The sequence below is a fragment of the Lipophrys pholis genome (genome assembly GCF_963383615.2).
Source record: "Lipophrys pholis genome assembly, chromosome: 12".
Lineage (NCBI taxonomy): Eukaryota > Metazoa > Chordata > Actinopteri > Blenniiformes > Blenniidae > Lipophrys > Lipophrys pholis.
The window spans coordinates 1,947,637-1,963,377 of record NC_137641.1 but is presented as its reverse complement, the minus strand read 5'-3'; the positions used below and the strand labels follow the sequence as shown (position 1 = coordinate 1,963,377).

The 15,741-nt window shown below is 44.7% G+C and overlaps 1 protein-coding gene across 1 annotated transcript; it reads right to left on the bottom strand.

The window, feature by feature from the left end:
* Positions 1–5,737: 5,737 nt before the first annotated feature.
* On the bottom strand, positions 5,738–15,711 carry abraxas1 (abraxas 1, BRCA1 A complex subunit). The gene is made up of 9 exons (XM_080477075.1): positions 15,492–15,711; positions 13,044–13,134; positions 12,871–12,907; positions 12,543–12,609; positions 11,893–12,089; positions 11,639–11,758; positions 11,485–11,569; positions 11,073–11,184; positions 5,738–6,052 (listed from the first exon to the last, which is right to left on the bottom strand). Exons 1-9 carry the CDS (start codon positions 15,573–15,575, stop codon positions 5,796–5,798), a joined length of 1,050 nt encoding a protein of 349 aa, XP_080333201.1. The 5' UTR covers positions 15,576–15,711; the 3' UTR covers positions 5,738–5,795.
* Between the last annotated feature and the right edge of the window lie 30 nt (positions 15,712–15,741).

Here is a 15,741-nt window from a genome sequence, read left to right as displayed (position 1 = left end):
ACAGCGAGGGGGCGGGGCTACGGCGAACGGCTGTGTTACATTATAAAAAGTCCTGATAAAACCACTTATCAATCTGGTTTAAAACCAGTTCTGGACCTGATTTAAAACCAGTTTCAAATAGTAAAGTACACAACCGTAAACCACTTCCCTAACCACCCAACCGGGTCTCTGATTGACTCACTGCTCTCTCTCCACCCGGGACAGAAACGCTCCACCTCAGTGATCTACACCTCCATTGACTCCCTCAACCCAAACCAGATGACCAAACTGAAACCGAGCTGGGTGGAGGACAGAGCAACGTCAATGTCAATATACAGCAATTTGTCTGCAAGTTCACTCCTCAATATGTGCTCGGCACGGCGTATTGCAATGCAAGGTTCTCCTCAGAGGCGCCACACAAATGCTCAACAGACAAAAATGTACCCAGGCTCCAGGCTCCAGGCTCCAGGCTCCAGGCTCCAGGCTCCAGGCTCCAGGCTCCAGGCTCCAGTGACCGTTGTAATAGACGTGAACAGTCACCTGCTAACCAGACACATGTTCTGGTCCTGTCCAAACCTTGCTATGGTCCTTGAGATGGAGCTTCTCCCTGATCCCTGCACTGTCCGGGTTCCCTCAATTACAACAGCTAATCTACCCGTGAGGAAACGCAGCGTAATGTCCTTCTTAACGCTCCTGGCCCGACGCCTTATCTTGCTCAAATGGAAACGTGCTCTCCCTCCTTCACACAACAACTGGCTGAAGGAGGTCCGAACCCACATTAAACTGGAGAAGATTTGATTTTCTCTCTCAAGCTCTAGTTCTGTTTCAATGAAACCTGGCAACCCTTTATAAAACACTTGTCCAGCATTACTATTCACCCAGAATCTAACTAGACCCCCCCCCCCCCCCCCCCCGTTTATTCTGTATGTCTCCTTCCGTTGTTTCCTTTTTATTTATTTTTGTTAACTATTTACGTATTCATTTGTAGGTCCGATTCTTTCTTTTTCTTCTTTGTGTTCTTTATTTAGTTATGTCGGGAGGGTGGGAAGGGACAACAGACAATCGTGGACTTTACTGTGGATGTAGAAGCAGATTGGGGTTCATTGATACTGCCTTTGTGTCTTTCTGGATCACACTGAATGACCCTCTGACTTTTCAACCCATCTGTTTATACACATTTTTCCTCTGTTGTACAAAAAAAACCCAAAAGTGAAAATGCCAATTAAAAGATAAAAAAAATAAATAAACAAATGACAGAAGTGAGTGGGCAAAGATAAATAAAAATCAGTTTCAGGTGTTTTTATTAACAGGCAGTTTAAGAGCTTCTGACTGAGAAAATCAGCCGTGGGTTGGAAAGTCAGGGTCTGTGGGTTCCAATGAAACTTTGCATATTTGTTCCATTTGATGAATTAAAACAAAAATAATTACTTTTATGCCCAAATTTATTTTGGTTGCCGTGGAAACAAGCTACCATTATTTATGCCATATTTTGGCTCTCGTGTGACTGGGAGCAGTTTGAATTTGGACCTTCTCAGGATCATATACAGAAGGGTTTTCAACGTAACAACAAACTATCCAAGTCTGTGGAAAGTACAACTCTTGTACTTTCCAGACAAAGGTTACTTTATATCAGGATATATTTTTTTACCCAGAAAATGTTAGTATTGTTTCATGAAGGTTTCCTCTATTTTGTAAGAATAAAACAATGAGCTGCTGGAACTATAGCGCCCACTACTGGACAACACCCATATGTTGTACTTAGAGAAGGACACGTGTACTATATATACAGTTAAACATTTTTTTACTTCATCCTGTGTTAAGAGGGATTGCTAACATCATTAAATTTTCAATATATTCCGTATTGCAAAAAACTATTGTTTTCCTCATAAATCCGCTTGCAAGGAAAAGAAAATGCAAACCACATGTTTTTGAAATGCGGTTATTTCTTCTTCTTTTTTTTTTTTTTTGATGTTTTGCAATCATTTCATTATGCTGTTGCCAACATCATGGGGTTTTCACACAGGAACACAGAGGGCAGATATGTGTTGAAAAAGTTATTTAACTATTTGTGTAATTTTGTGTAAAATTTGTGTAATTAGTTTTACATTATTTTTTATAAAAGTGAGCCGACCACCACACACTATTTGTCTGAAATTGTTCACCATGTCCACAATAATTGACATTGCAAGGATAGTACATGACAAAATGTAACTTAAAAGTTGGAAGTGATTCCTAATGTCTTGTGTGACACACACAAATGTGTGATCCAATTTTTGAAAATGTATTTTGTTTATATTGCGTGAAACTGTAAAAACCTGTAAATGGAGCATTTTTAATTTGAATATGTGTGAAGTTTGTTTTGGCTGTACTCCCAAATAGCGCCAGTAGGGGGCTCCTGCGCACCGCATAGTGAGGAGTGAGCCCTGTTCAGGCTGGCAGAAGCAGGGGAAGGACACGCCACTTGTTCGTCTCGCACCTTTTTCCTGATTGTTACAGGTTAGTCCACATCATAAAGCACAAATGATGCCCAGCCAACTTTAAAACTCTGTTGTGTCGTGAATTAAATGATTTTGTCTGAATATCGTACTTACTGCAAAACACCATAAATCTGTTTAAAAACCTTTTGCAATGTTTCTTACAATAAGGAAAATATTGGAAAATTAATTATGCTGGCATTCCCTCCTAATACAGAATGAAGTCAAATTTTATTAACTGTATGTGTATTACAGGTGTCCTTCTCTATATGTGTAAGGCCCAGGAGTGGTTGCCATAGCAACAACAGTTAAATTAATTTGCCAGTTTTTTTTAAAAAATGTTCACAATATTGAAAATACTGAACATTTTATGATGTTGGCGTTGCCTCGTAACACAGGATGAAGTAAAATTTTATTAACTGCAGTACACATGTCCTTCTCTAAGTACAATATATGCGTATAGCCAGTAGTGGGCGCTATAGTTCCAGCAGCTCAATGTTTTAATCTTACAAAATAGAGGAAAACGTCATGAAACAATACTAACATTTTCAGGGTAAAAGTTATATCCTGATATAAGTAACGTATGTCTGGAAAGTACAAGAGTTGTACTTTCCAATGATGTGTGTAGTTTGTTGTTGCGTTGCAAACCCTTCTGTAAATGTTCCATCCTTCTCACATTCTGGGTTTCCAGCAGGAGGTGTCAGAAAAGTGACCAACTGGCTCGTGTTCATAGCGACGTCGCTGTTTGATCCTTGGACGTCGGCTCCTCCTCTCATTGTGAAGCAGAATTCACCAAGCGTTGGATTGTTCACCACTAATAGGGAGCGTGAGCTGGGATTAAAGTGTCATGAGACAGATTAGTTTGACCTATACTGATAATGTGTTGTTGCAATAATAATCCTGAGAAGAAGGTCGAAATTCAGACGGCTCCCAGTCGCACAAGAAACAAAATATGGCAGAAATCATGGTCACTTGTTTCCATGGCAACCAAAATAAATCTTGACGTAAAAGTACTTATTTTTGTTTTAATTCATCAAATGGAATCTGAGAGATGTCACTTCCTGTTGTTTAGGCCCTTATAGCTGATGTTCTCAGTTGAAAGCTCTTAACCCATGTGGACCGCACAGTACGTGGTGGAGCGGGGCGGAGCGGAGCGGGAGGTTACGGTACGGCAAAGCGCACCCAGGACCAACTCCGTCACGCGGTCCCACCACAGAAAGTACGGTAACAATGTAGGCGGGGTTGTGAACGACTCGGAGAGCGTCCAGCGAAGAACAGGGTTGTTTTCTGTGACTCAGGTTAAACTTTCTGGTTGCAGCGTCCAGCTCCTGTTGGAGCTCCTCCTGTTCCTGACGGAGGAGCTAGTTGGAGCTCCTCCTGTTCCTGACGGAGGAGCGTCTGTATCTCGGTAAAAGGCCGCGATGTTGTGTCGCGCGCCGACGTTTCAATAAACCCAGTTACCAAATCAACCAGTGAGCGCAAAGCGGCGAATGTAAACAACAGGAGGCTTTACGGCCGAGGAAATAATTAAATATTGCGGCCAAGTGGAGCGTGACGATCATCACTGCCAATCAGCAGACGGCTGCGTTGGAGCTCCTCCTCACAGACCCGTTCCTCGCTGCCCGGTACCTCAATGGACGGGGAGCGGAAAATTGGAGCCGGCGGTCGCGGGTTCTTTCTGTACTAGTCACAACTTTTCAGTCGGACTGCGCGACTGGTTCTGTTAGAGTCAGTGGACTAGTTCTGTTAGAGTCCAGTGGACTGGTTCTGTTAGAGTCAGTGGACTGGTACTGTTAGAGTCCAGTGGACTAGTTCCGTTAGAGTCAGTGGACTGGTTCTGTTAGAGTCCAGTGGACTAGTTCTGTTACATTGTCTGGTGGTTTTGGACTAGTTTCAGGCTCGACTATTTCAGTCTAGTTTTTGACTGGTTTTGAACTGGTTTCTGTCTTGTTTTGGACTAAATTCAGTCTATTTTAACTGGTTTCAGGCTGGTTTTAAAGTGATTTCAGACTAGTTTTGAACGGGTTTCTGATCATTTTTAGACTGATTTTGAATGGGCTTCAGTCTACTTTTGAACTAGTCTGAGACTGGTTTGGACTAGTTTCAGACTGGTTTTGAACAGGCTTCAGTCTAGTTTTGACCTGGTTTTCGGACTGGTTTCAGTCTAGTTTTACAATAGTTTTGAACTGGTTTCAGACTAGTTTTAGTCTAGTTTGACTGATTTTGAACTGATTTTAGACTGGTTTTGGATTAGTGTCGGTCTAGTTTCAGACTGGTTTTGAACTGGTTTCAGACTGAACTGGTTTCATTAGTAAAGTCCCAGATGACTCAAAGTTAAACTGTAAAGAAAACAAGAAGGGACACCAGCGTCTCTTCTGTCTGAGAACGTTGTCCCGTTTCAATGTGGACAAACCTTGATGACACTATTTTATTGTTCTTTTATCAAATCCCTTTGATCTTTCTCACTGGTGGCTTGGAAACCTTCATTTACCAGAGGAACTCAGTCAGTCAGTTAATAAAACGGTCCAGTCGGCTGATTGGACACAGCTGAGCTCACAGTCGCTGTACAACAGGCAGCTGCAGCGGCTGAAACCTCCATCTCTGGAGATGACTCCATCCCCCGACCAGAGAGTTCCAGCTCCATCTCTGGAGAGGACTCCATCCCCTGACCAGAGAGTTCCAGCTCCGTCTCTGGAGATGACTCCATCCCCCGACCAGAGAGTTCCAGCTCCATCTCTGGAGATGACTCCATCAGTTCCAGCTCCTGCCATCTAGACGGAGATTTAAAGCCCCAAAACTGAAGACGAGCCGCTGCAGGAGCAGCTTGTTCCTGCTGCCATTTCCTGTTTAAATCAATCTTGAAAGCTCTTTACTCTTGGTCTTGTTATGAATTTCAACCAGATTTTTAAAATCTATTTATTGTTCCTTTTTTAACTTTATGAACAAGTTGTCATAATGATATTTTGGTGGCTCCTTCTATTTATTCATTTATTGATTTATTCACTCTTTAACCTGTCAGTGAGTCTGTGAGTGCCCGTCTATGTCTGTGTCTGTGTCCCGACTGTCTTTTACTGTCCTGCGTTTTAATATATCTGTATGTACTGTCAGACTCTCTCTGCTGCACAAAACATCTACCTACGGGTATCAATAAAGTTACTTTGACTTGGACAGCTGAATCAGTTGAAGCTAAAGATGTGACAATGGCGGAGACGTTGTCATTTGTTCGTCTTGTTGGAGATGTCGATTTGTTCTTACTTCAGAATCACTGAGACATGTTTTATAGAAACAAATGTTTTTATTAACAAACTGAACAACTGTGAACATGAAGGTAAACGTTTCCCATCAGCGCCTCCTCCGGCACTTCCTGTCCCTCCCCTCTGACTCCGCCTCTCGAGGCTTCTTCCGACAGGTCACTGTGCTTGGCGGGGGCTCCGGACCTGAGTTGACCCGAGTCGCCATGGAAACGTCCACCAGAGGAACAGGAAACCCGTCGGGCGTGACCGTCTGCGTGAGGAGCAGCGGCGCGTAGCCGAACAGAGCGTAGACCGCCTCCTGCAGCATCACGTTGTTCCGTTGGACCACTGCGCCGCTGCCAGGCTCTGCTCAATCACAAGAACACGGCACACTCTGTTCACACCGGATTCAAACTGGAATGGATTTAAACCAGTTTCAGACTACAATTGCACTGGTTTCAAACTGGATTTCAAACTGGTTCCAGATATTATTCTAAACTGGATTCACAGTACATTATAGGGCTGAACCATTGACTGCATCAGCGATAATATCGCGATATGATAACACAGGCTTTTCTAATCTCAAGGGCGGCGATTTGACTGCTCACGTGATCTGGTCACGTGACGGCTTGCGTGTCCTGCGCGTGTCCTGCGCCCACATGTACGTGGTGAGCGAGCGGAGCAGAGCAGCAGGGTGACAAGTCAAGTCAAGTGAACCTGTTGCACGATGGCCTCAGGCTCTACAGAAGCTGACACTACAGAAAGTTTAGGAGCAAAGAGGAGCAGCACCTCAGTTGTGTGGATTTATTTTGGCGGCACAACGTCAGGTACTGTGCAGAACCCGCCTCGCTGCTGCTGCTGCCTCACGAGGGAACACTACCAACCTTTATCAACACTTAAAAAAACACCACAAAACCATGTACCATAGTTGCACGGTGTTAGAGTAATTTTATATATAGTTGCCATATCCGTGCTTAATTATATTCATGTTCAAGTTCAGTTTTATTCCTTGTGTTCTTTCTTAGCAGCGCCGCTGAGGCGCACGCTGCACACTAATCATATGTTCTGAGCAGGTCAACCTGACCGAGGCTGATAAGCAGGATGAGCCATGTTATCCACACAGCTGCCTTCTCGACGTCCCATGCGCGGGGGATGTCCTTTGATTGTACTCATAGTTGATAAAACTGTTAAAACTCACAGAATGTTTGTTTCTATGATGTGTATCCTGTAAACCCTCCCCTTTGTTAAATTGAATAAAAACGCAGGAGAAATGATCTGGGGCCAGAGTGGATAGGAGGTGTATTTGGGTACACTCCTAGTCATTTCTCCTCGCGAGTAATCAAAGCTCATTTCTTGTCTTCTTCTTCTTCTTTTTCTTGCAGATTTAATAAATGTCCGTAGCCTAAACCTGACACACGGCTAAAACACCAGCGACCACTGCTTCAACTTCAAGTAAGCAAAGTACCAGCCGACAGGCTCACTGACAGAACTGTTGGAAAGTATTTCTCCGTATGAACATCATTCGAAACGGCAGCTGGAAATAACTCCGACCATAACGGAGTTCAGAGCAAAAGATATGACGCCCATTAGTATAGTGAGCAGGCCCGGGTTTATGGCTTTGATAAGCACAATGGATAAGCGGTACAGAACGCCCTCGCGCAGACATTTTAGCCAGGCTGCCATACCTGAGCAATATAGAAAATGCAGACAAACTGATTCGTGGTCAAGCCGTACAGCGGAGCCATACCAGAGTCTTACGGTGCTTTACATTGACGAAGACTTAAATCTCAAAGCTCGCTGCCTTCAAGCATCCTACTTCCTGGACGATCACACAGGGAAACATTGCAGCCGGCCTGAGAGAGGGGCTGACCAGCTGGGATCCACAGGAAGAAAAGCACATCTGCATCACGACGGACATCGAATATGGTGACGGCAGCACAGCCAGATGAATGGACCAGACTCCAGTGTTTTGGGCACCGATTACATCTGACCATCGGTCCGTAAATTAGTATCATGACGTTTATGCGGGCGTGCGCACGTGTGTGTGCACGTGTGTGTGCACGTGTGTGTGCACGTGTGTGTGCACGTGTGTGCACGTGTGTGTGCACGATTGCGACCGTGTGTGTGAGAGAATATAAGAGTTGGAGGGAGGGAGAGAATTTGAATGTGTGTGTTTATTCCAAAGTCAAATTGTATAAAAGACACTGTTCTTATATCATTTTGTATTACAGGACATGCACTCAGAGACGACAGAGTGTCAAGAGCAACAGGGCGGTGCAAGAAGGTGGTGGGGCAATTCTCCCACAGTTGCAAGAAGAAGGCAGAATGACTCGGGATGGGAATCGAGAACCGGTTCTGACTGAGAACCGGTTCCAATGGATCAATTTAATGGGAATCGTCCACCTTATATGTGTTCGATTCTTCTTAACGATTCATTTCCAGCACGACGTCAAGTCGCGTTGTGGTACGTAGCATGACGTCACACTGCGACGCAGAGCTCCTCCACCCAGGAGAAAAGATGGAGGAAGAAGGTCTGAAGTGGGAGACGATAAAGGACTAAATAATACGACACGTTAATACATGTTCACTCACCACGTCATGAGTCCACAGCCTCTCGCCTCACAGCCACAAGGTCCAGGTAAAAACTAAAAAAAGGTCTCGGTGCAAATCCCGGCAGGAGCCTTCCTGTGTGGAGTTTTCATGTTCTCTCCTACTAATCAGGGACTTTCAATAAATTAACTCCGTCAATCTGTCCTGTGTAGTGAATGTCTGCTCCAACGAGCCCACAGCATAGACATATGCCAGTAGATCTTATCTATATGTGTGAGCCCCTAGTTGTCACAGTATTAAACGCTCTACTAGAGTATGTCTACTAGAGGTCTACTACTGTATGTCTATGTATTAGACCATTCTGTGTGGAAAATCCCCTCAAAGCACCAACACAATATGAAAATTCCCTGCAGACCAGAGAACTCGTTTCTCCTGCTACGTCACTTCCTCCTTTCTCTCCAGGCTCCGCCTCCCAGAGAGGCTTAACTTGTCAACGGCGCAAAATTTGAAAAAGAGTAAATTCCAGGGGGCGATGAAGGCAAATACACATTTGACTGTTCTTTTTTAAGGGAAAAATTATAATTCAAGTTTCATCTTAGGAAAAAGTTACATTTTTCCTTTTGGTGCAGAAGATTGTAAAACTACTTTTCCCCTCAAAACAAAACTCAGGAATCGTTAGAAGAATTGATAAAATCTTATCAATTCCCATCCCTAGCGATGACTGAAGCCCAGAAGGAGCTCAGACTTCCTGAGCACAGTCTCATCACCGAATGCCCAACAAGATGGGGATCTAAAGAAATGATGATTGCCAGGGTGCTAGAGCAGCTCAAAGCCATATCTCAGGTATTGTCAGGAGACCAATCTGCACGCTCCCTCATCCCAACCCGGCAGGAGTCTGTTCACAAGGCACTGCATCCTCTCCTGGACTCTACAGACGCTCTCTCTGGAGAGGAACATGTGAGCATCTCCAACCTCAAACCAGTTCTTCACCTTCTGGCCACATCAGTCCTGGTTGAAGATCAAGAGGACACTGACCTGACGAGGACAATCAAAACCAAGGTCCTGGAATACCTCAATGATAAGTACAATGACTCCAGCACCCAGGAGCTTTTGGCGGCTGCATCCTTCCCGGACCCCAGGTTCAAAACCCAGTAGATCACCCCAGACAACATTCCTACCATGAAGACCGACTCAAGACCAAAATGCTGGAATCAGCAAGGCCTGAATATAACCAGGTTAGTAATAATGATCTATTATGAGATCACAAAAACACTTTTTCTTTCTTTCTAATCTAATTTCATTAATAATTGCTGCTTTTCTCACCTGGGAGGTGATGAAACCACTCAAAGTGCACACCCTCTGGTGAAACGGTGAAGAAGTGTCCTGGCAGCTTGTGAAAGACGGCTGTGGCCTCTCCTGCTTCTCCAACGCAACTGAGGCGGAGCTCAACAGTTACCTCATGACTCCTGCCATTGATGGTTAGGGTTAGGGTTAGGGTTAGATCAACTTTGTTCCTCCACCAGGGCTCCCCAGAGCCTCCTGGTGCTCAGGGGAATATAGTGAGCTGCACTCGCTCCTCTTTAAATCCAGCCACAGTTGACATGCTGGTTTTCCTGGCATAAAATGTCTGAGCGACTGAGAACAATCCAGAAGAACCTTTCTGGCTGACAGTGCCAAACTCAGTTTGCACTTTAGTGTGTAGTGTGCTGCTGTGACTGAGTGAAATCCTACTCTGCTTTATTTGGTCTTCATTGGGACTTTGAGTTCCATAAGAAATGTCCCAGTGGTTAAAACAGATACTTGGTCTTACTTTTCCTGCATTTTAGTTTGTGTGACGTTACCGACTGAAGATCAGCTTTTATATATGTATACTTTACTTATTTATAGACTGTCTCGTTAAGTTCAGACTGTTTAAGAAGTACAGTCCACATATTTACATATCAGGTTTCATGAAACATGAAAGTTGGACATGTTGAAGTGGTGAAGCCACAGATGTGTTTGAATCATTGTTGTAATCTGCACTTCAGTTTGTGTGATTTAATACTGAGTTACACACTTGTGTTTACACACTTGTGTTTACATACTTGTGTTTACACACTTGTGTTTACATACTTGTGTTTACATACTTATGTTTACATACTTGTGTTTACACACTTGTGTTTACATACTTATGTTTACATACTTGTGTTTACACACTTGTGTTTACATACTTGTGTTTACACACTTGTGTTTACATACTTGTGTTTACACACTTGTGTTTACATACTTATGTTTACATACTTGTGTTTACACACTTATGTTTACATACTTGTGTTTACATACTTGTGTTTACACACTTGTGTTTACATACCTGTGTTTACACACTTGTGTTTACACACTTGTGTTTACATACTTGTGTTTACATACTTGTGTTTACACACTTGTTTGGCAGAATTTTGTGAAGTTGTTGTGGTGAACTTACTAGACTGCAAGTCACAGTATTTAGTACGTTTACTACTGTAAATGAAGTAGAAGATCAATAAATATATCTCATCTTCCATATTCAAATTTCATATTAATACATGCTCCATTCTACTTTAACATAAACCTCGCCTATAAGAAAGAACATGTTATGTATAATAAATCTGATAGTTTATTATAATACACATTGATTTATTGCTTGTTTGTTGAAAAATACATGAGAAGAGACCTTGAAAAAATAATCGCATATTAAATCGCAATATTGAGGAAAATTAGATTATTTTCCAAAGTCGTTCACTAGACAGAGTACATTACACAGAGTACATTACACAGAGTACATTACACGCTGGTCAGCTGTGGGACTCGAACCCGGTACCTTTCTGTGATGCTCTTGGCTGCTTCTCTCTGAGCGCCGTCCTGAGAGCCGAGACTTGTGCTTGCAGCGTTTCCACCCGGCGCTCGCTGTGCTCCAGCTCTCTGCACGTCGCCTGCAGACAGAAAACACAATACGGTAAAAGTAACTGAGTACTGCAACAAAATGAGTAACAGGGTTAATGCTTTTGTTAACGATGAAAGTAGCGGCAGAGCGGCCGTCTCTCTGTCCTGCTCAGCGGGCACATTGTTAGCTTTAGCAGGAGCGAAGAGCTGCTCTGTTACTATTTCACTAATCTGCTGTTTACAGGAGGCGGAGCCTCATTAATCCAGAACGAACTCCTGTCAGCAGTATTGTGGGACAACGCCCCCTGCAGGTCAGGCACCAGGTGCATTGTGGGACGGCGTCTCCTCACCTGCAGCTGTTCCTGAAGTGTGTCGTTCATGCGCTTCACCTCCGTCACTTCCCTCAGCACCCCGTCGGAGCAGAAGAACCTGGAGCTGGAACACAGTCTGAGCTGCAGGTGGCGCCAACACGGCGGCGGCGTGGAGGCGTATGCAGCGTCTTACCTGTGTTTCCTCATGGTCAGGCTGTAACCGGCCGCCGAGCACGGCGCCGACGCCTCCCAGTAGCCCTGCTGCTCCAGCTGCCCCAGGTTAGTGACCAGCACCGGAACGTTTAGCAGCCGCCTGCACAGAGACGACAGCCAATCAGGAGCAGGGACACACACACACACACACACACACACACACACACACACACACACACACACACACACACACACACACACACACACACACACACACACTCTCTTTGAGCTGACCTGCTGCGGCAGAGAAAGGCGGAGTACTCCATCTTGTGGGTGGAGCCTGTCGGAGTCACCTGGCCAGGCGTCAGCAGCAGGAAGAGCAGCTGAGGGTTGGACAGCGCCCCCCGTAGGCCATCATGGACCAGCTTCTCTCTGAAGGTCATCTGCTGCTCAGAGTTCCTGCGCTGCCGGTACCACCCGATCACACTGTCCTGCTCTTACACACACACACACACACACACACACACACACACACACACACACACACACACACACACACACACACACACACACACACACACACACACACACACACACACACACACACACACACACACAGTGAAGGTATGCAAAACACCTGGATCCTGGAGTGAGATTAGAGGGAAACATCAGGCAGCAACACACTCTGAACACACACACACCCTCGACTCACTCACACACACACACACACACACTGAACATATACACACACACACACTCCGAACACACTCTGAACACACACACACACACCCTCGACTCACTCACACACACACACACACACACACACACACTGAACATATACACACACACACACTCCGAACACACTCTGAACACACACACACACACACACACACTGACCGGCCACGTCCCCTCATGGACACGCCCCTTCCTGCACCTTCACTCACCTGTTTATTATGAAGAAGCAGCTTCTGCAGCTCCTCCATGTTCACCTGCCCACTGCTGCTGTACAGACTGAAACACCAGTACTCAGTTACACAGCAGTACTCAGTTACACAGCAGTACTCAGTTATAACAGAACTCATTTACACAGCAGTACTCAGTTACACAGCAGTACTCAGTTATAACAGTACTCAGTTACACAGCAGTACTCAGTTACACAGCAGTACTCAGTTATAACAGTACTCAGTTACACAGCAGTACTCAGTTATAACAGAACTCATTTACACAGCAGTACTCAGTTATAACAGTACTCAGTTACACAGCAGTACTCACTTGTTGAGTCGTTGACAAGCCAGATGTTTCTGGATATCTGTCAGAGAAGCACCATCAATTACTTTAATACTACTGAGTAAAAGTACTGTGACTAATAAAAGTACTCAAATGCAGTACAGTAACACACAAGTCCCTCTCAGAGTAATAGTACTGCAGTAGTTTAGAGTACTTACTGTAAACCTCCTCGATGTGGATGTGATCGGCCTGAGAGTCGCTGATGGTGACATGTTCATGGAGCCTGCTCTCGCCCAGGATCAGCCCCTCCTACCGGGAGAGAACATCTGGATTAACATCTGGATCAGCCCCTCCTACCGGGAGAGAACATCTGGATTAACATCTGGATCAGCCCCTCCTACCTGAAACTCAGAGTTCATATTTTCTCCAGTCGTACTTAAACGCATCCCTCGGAGCACCATGACCACAACATCTGTCTCACTATCGTCACAGTTTAAATGAGGACAGTTCTTAAATGAGCTCCACCAAAGAACCGGTTCTCTTTCCACCGTTAGCGGAGCCAGTAGAGCTACGTCACTGTGACACTCCAAAACGTGATTCGTCACTGATTTCACCAATTCCGCTCTGACAGCCTCGTCCAGGAACCAGGAGACGGACTGTACCAGAGGTTTAGTCCGGGTCGCTCCATCTAGTCTGACCTGAACCTCTGATGAACCAAAGAGCCAGAAGACATTACGTCTCTTTGTCTCTCTATTGGTGTTTGTTCACGTCCGTCTTGTTTTAGTCCAGAGCCCCAGAGTGGACATAGAGGGGAACAAATAACGCTTGTTTGAGTTTGGCTCTTATTTTTCACCATTCCAACATTCCAGAGTGACTTTCTGCTCCTTTCACTTTATTTCTGGACGTGTCTGAATCAAAAGCTTCAACATGGAGGAATGGAGGTGTAGAATGATAGAACGGAGGTGTAGAATGATAGAATGGAGGTGTAGAATGATAGAACGGAGGTGTAGAATGATAGAATGGAGGTGTAGAATGATAGAACGGAGGTGTAGAATGATAGAACGCTGCTCTACAGCCGTTTCCATGGTAACCTAGGTAAACACTGATTAAAGTTCTCTTTCACATGAAGCCATTAAAAGGCTCATTTTATTGTGAAAAACTTCAAGCTTTCATTTGCAGTAGTTTGTAGTTTGTTTAGTAGTTCCTGAGGAACCAGAAGTCTGGCTTCATTATAAAGAAGTTCTGTGGAGCATCTCATAGCAGAGCGCCCCCTGCTGGCTCATGCTGACCTCAGCCTGCCGTCAGAACACCAGACAAGACCTGGAGGTGAACTTAGTCACAATCATGTCACCATGAAAAGCCTGAAAAGAACTGGTTCTAGATTATGTAGATTACGCAGCTGACAGGACAGAGCAGGAGCTCTGCAGCTCGAGAACCACGGCTCCACGATCGCAGATTAAATGATCTCTTTCCCTCATATTATTAACTTCAGGGAACCACGTATTATATCGTTCCCACGGATTATTATTATTTGTTTTCTCTAGAACCACTCTGGGCTCCGTGTCTGTTGGAGTTTTCAGAAAGTGGCTTCAGGGCCACAATAGGACATAAAAATTTAAAATGTAAGTTTTTTTGTATGAATTTCGCAGACATTGCATGGACGTCTTGTCTGAAAGTAATTTGAACGTCAATGAAAAAAAAAGTGACTCCACCATCAGAATCTTTTTTTTTAAAGTTCCAGATGACCAGAGCTCCAGTCCTCAGCACCATCTTATACAACACAGTGCTGAATATTAATACTAGTTTATAGACTTTACCTTCAGACAGAAGCTCCACAGACCTGGATCAGCTTCTGTTGCTGCTCCTCAGAGTCCCACACATGATTCTTTATGAGGAAATCCAACATTTACCAGGTTTCCTTGTTTGAAATTGAGCAGCCGTCTGATTTAATGGGACGTTTAAGACTAGCGCCCCCACACGTCAATGGTGAGGAGAAGAACTGCATGCAGACCCACAACTTTATTAAAGTGACAGAGTGAAGATTCACCCTCATGCACGAATCAAAATTAATAAATAGTCTCATTTTACACATGATCATGATCAACTGAAAACAAACAAAAAGGAAATGCATAGGAAAAAACTGAATTTTACCAATATTTTAGAGACCCCCCAAAGATTCACAAATCATGTTTTAAGGGGGGCTCCTGTCTCATTAAGGGGGGCTGTTGTGATGTGTTGTTGTGATGTGATTGAACATGGTAATATGTGGTGAATCTGGAGATAAATGAAGTTTGGTCACAGTTACGCCGAATTCACCAAAACATGTGATTGATGACAAAAATGTAAATAGTTTCCAATAGAACTGGACGTTTCGTCGTTAATGCGTCTTTTCTCTGTGAAAACGGAGGAAGTTTAACGGAGTCCGGCGCGTGGTGACTGGCGGGTTTCAGCCTGGTGGGAAAGTTACAGGAAGAAGCACTTTGGAAGTTTTAACTTCACTCTGAGGACAAACTGAACTAAGGTCATCACTGACGCCACAGAGAAACAACTTTTAAAAAACGTTAAAGTGTGTTGAGGAGGCGGTTTGTCGGCCGTTTGCCGTCCGCAAGCTCGGGTTTGATCTGCCGCCAGACTCCGTCGGGAAGCAGCGTGAAGCTTCGACTCACCACGTCCGAGTCCGCGTTCACATGCTGGAAGGAAAGAGAGGCGAACACGATCCCGGGAACGCGCACGCAGGGTTCGGTCGCCATGGCCCGCGTCTGGTCAGAGTCCGGTCTGGGTCTGGTCCCGGGTCTGGACCGCAGCAGTAAGCGCAGGAAACAGCTGCGTTTTTCCTGCGCAGCTCGGAGCGCACTGCGGTAACGCGCTCTGCGAACTACATTTTGCGTGTCTACATGACTTTTTACGGTAAAACCG